The sequence below is a fragment of the Sclerotinia sclerotiorum genome, genomic scaffold (assembly GCF_000146945.2).
Source record: "Sclerotinia sclerotiorum 1980 UF-70 scaffold_10 genomic scaffold, whole genome shotgun sequence".
In the NCBI taxonomy this organism is placed as follows: Eukaryota; Fungi; Ascomycota; class Leotiomycetes; order Helotiales; family Sclerotiniaceae; genus Sclerotinia; species Sclerotinia sclerotiorum.
Genome location: NW_001820826.1, coordinates 1219636 through 1222966, shown reverse-complemented (window position 1 = coordinate 1222966; position 3331 = coordinate 1219636). Strand labels below are relative to the sequence as shown.

The 3331-nt window shown below is 41.3% G+C and overlaps 1 protein-coding gene across 1 annotated transcript; it reads right to left on the bottom strand.

Annotated features, from left to right (window-relative positions):
• Nucleotides 1-603: 603 nt before the first annotated feature.
• Nucleotides 604-1745, bottom strand: SS1G_07972 (hypothetical protein; the record flags this gene model as incomplete). The annotated part of the gene is made up of 2 exons (XM_001591296.1): nt 604-1345; nt 1492-1745. 2 exons carry the CDS (start codon nt 1743-1745, stop codon nt 604-606), a joined length of 996 nt encoding a protein of 331 aa, XP_001591346.1.
• Nucleotides 1746-3331: the final 1586 nt, after the last annotated feature.

Genomic DNA, 3331 nt, shown 5'->3' with positions numbered 1-3331 from the left:
CGGGGGGGGGGGGGGGGGGGACAGGAAACGCAAGGGTGGGAAAGAAGAAATAGCTGAGGGAGGGATGTGAATTATCGCACACTTTTTTTCTTTTTTTCTTCCTTTTTCCTTATTTTCTATCTATATATATGATAACCATCACAAATCAAACTCCCCCCGAAACCAAGAATCCCAAAATCACAAGAACCAAAAAAGAAAAAAGAAAAAACACATTTAAAGAGAACTATTAATTCAGAGCAACAGCTAGCTAGATAGTTATTTTCAATTAAAGATTAGAGTAGATCAGATAATACAAGATTGAGTTGAGATTACAGAAACTTCTTTTGTGATTTCATGAGCTTTGTTGTAGACGGGGAGGATTTATGAGTGAATGTTTTGGGTGAATGAGCTATACATTATCGTGAGATTATTTTTAACAGCGAGTTTCCTCTACTTCATTTATATGAAATGAAAAGAATTGATTTAATAATTTCTACACAATTATCTATGTAATATAAGTCTTACATTCCACCTCTACTATGCAAATACACACTCCTACCACTCCATATATATCTCTATAAACACTCTACAACCCCAAACTTCACACTACTCCACTCCACTCATCTATTTTCCACCCTCATCATCCCATTGACCTCTGACCTTCTCCCCCGTCAACAACTCCCTAACATTCATCCTCGCACTCCAAACCACATTTTCCGTCGTTCCCTTCTCCCTCACCTCTCCTTTAACACCACCACCACCCACCTTCTGAATATCCGAATCCCCACCTATCCATCCTCTTGCTTTATGATGTTGAAATAACCCTGGTGTAACACTTATGCATCTCATTCCCAATCTCTTTTTATCTCTTCCCCATCGACATAGTCCCGCTAATGCATTATCGAATGGTCCTGCTAGTTTATCGACACTTAAATCCCAGAGGACTTTCCTTGCTCCTTGTTGACTTAATGCATATGCGAATGTGCAAATTGGTCCTCCGGATGTGTGGACCCATCTTGTGTATGGATTTTGCGTGGCATTTTGGAAACCTTTGAAATATGCGGGAGGTGGGACTGTGGGATCGGAGGTTATGATGTACTTTCGGGAGAGATGTGTGATTTGGGGAGAAGAACGAGGGAGGGATTTATATTCATCGAGAGTCTCGGGAAATACTTCGCCACAGTGGCCGAGCCAGAGTAAATCCCAGTTATCGCCATAGGGGGAAATAAGGTGTGTAGGTGCGGTTGAAGGGTATTGGATAAACTTAGAACCAGCAGCGAAAGTAAGTAGTTGAGATTTTAGACGAATATCCCAATCCATATCATCTTCGATTATTAATGCGCTGGTAAGATTTTGTTCGACAATTCTATGACGGCAGGATTATGTTAGTTTATTCCTGGCAAAGAATATGTTTGACACTGGAAGAGAGAGACAAACTTTCGAACAGCATTCATATGTCCCCTCCAACTCCCCAAATTCGACTCCCACAATTTCACTCTATCAGCACCATACGGCACAGCTTTATCCGTCACCGATTCCCCCTTTACTCCATCTACCCATTCAATCTTGAATTCGGTCAAACTACTAATCAACGTAAGAGCATCTCTCTTATCACTTCGTTCTGGTAACCCCAATGCGAAGATTTTCTGAAATCCGAGTGTACTATTCCCAATAGCGGAAGATCCATGAGTAGGTCTGTATTTTTGGAGAAGAGTGGATGAATAGTGCGTTAAGTAGGAAGGTGTGGAAGTATTGAGAAAGACCATGAAGAGGAGGATACTGATACAGAGGATAGTGAAGGGAAATGCGCGGATATGTATCATCGTGGTGAATTGTAGGGGTGGTGGAGAGACCGAAAAGGTGCAGATGTATAGGAAAGATTGGAGATGAGAGTGAAGCGCACAAGTGAATCGTAATGACGGGACTGTATGATGACTTGTTTGGTGTCTAGAAAGAAATCTTAGAAACGCATCTGAAGTGACAAAAAAGCTTTACAGTCGAGATGGAATGATAATAAAAGTGAAGTGGTGCAATCTCAAGTACTAATAAATACCTACATTAGGTACCTCAAACGGAGAGATGCACCTTCCCGTCATGGCAATTCAAGGTCTAGATAATATTTTCAAGATCTTTGAAACACATCTTGAAGGGAATAAAAATTTGATAAATAGACATAAAGTTTCCGATCGAGTAGATGATTTTCTCTACTACTAAATATCATGTCAAGTCTGCTGCTCTGATTCCGAGTGTCCCGTTCATTCCCTTCAATCAGCTTTTGCAGGTTGTAAATTCTTGGACTCAACTGGATATCTCGGAAAGTCGTCCCAAATATGCGGGAAGCTACATGCTGTGCTCCATCATGGTAACACATAATGCCCAAGTCCATAAGCTATCAGTCAAGAAGTAGTGCGAGGTTACATTTTGAATTTATGTCGTGTCGTGTGTTGAGATCAGAGCTTCTGGATCAAGTCAAACACTGTGGTACAAGTGCAATATGTTCATTTAAACTTTTCTGGCTTCATTTCTTTCACTTACATGCAAGAGTTTTGACATCTTGGACTCTCATGCTGTCTTAAGGTGATCACTCGAACTCTTAATCAAGATAAATCACTTCTCATCTACCTCTTCAAAACCTCTAAAATACCACTTCCCATGAGCTGAGCCTGCTAGCTTCAAGCGGAATTAAGAACAACTACCGGGGTAACTCCAATGCCGATTGCAGCATTAGACTATTAGCTACGCTCCGTGCCACTCACACCGGGGTAATGGCGACACGAGGGTAGTGTATAAGTTTGCAAAGAGTAAGTGTGTGAAAGAATTCGTAAGATTATCTGTCATCAGAAACCTCCTGCAATGATGACTATTACGACTCTGTCTCTCTCCTGGATTTTAAAATCTCCGGCGTCCCTAACACTTCTCGTGGATCTTTGACTGGAGGAGTGTATTGTGATATGATAACAGCGGGATATTCAGTAATGTCAATACAAACGGATAAAAGGGAGCTCCAGACTACCCCAGATAATGCGATTCAATCTGGAAGTTGGCGAGATTACCAGATAGCTTGGAGAGAAAAAGTAAGAATAGCACCAAGCAAGGAGCTTAGATACCATGACCGAAAACATGGCATCATAGGGAGCATCTAGCTTGTAAAGATCCCCAGAATTGACGACGGGAGTGTCTTGTGTTGAAAATAGTGCCTGGTAAATGCATTACCAGCTTTACCGGTAGAATTGAGATGCTCCAACTGCGAATTAAGTACCTTACAGAACATTTCGTAGTCCATATATTTTGTATCAGCAGACTTTCTCTATCGAGTCTCCGTTATTCATTGAGGGTTCGGAATGGGTTACTC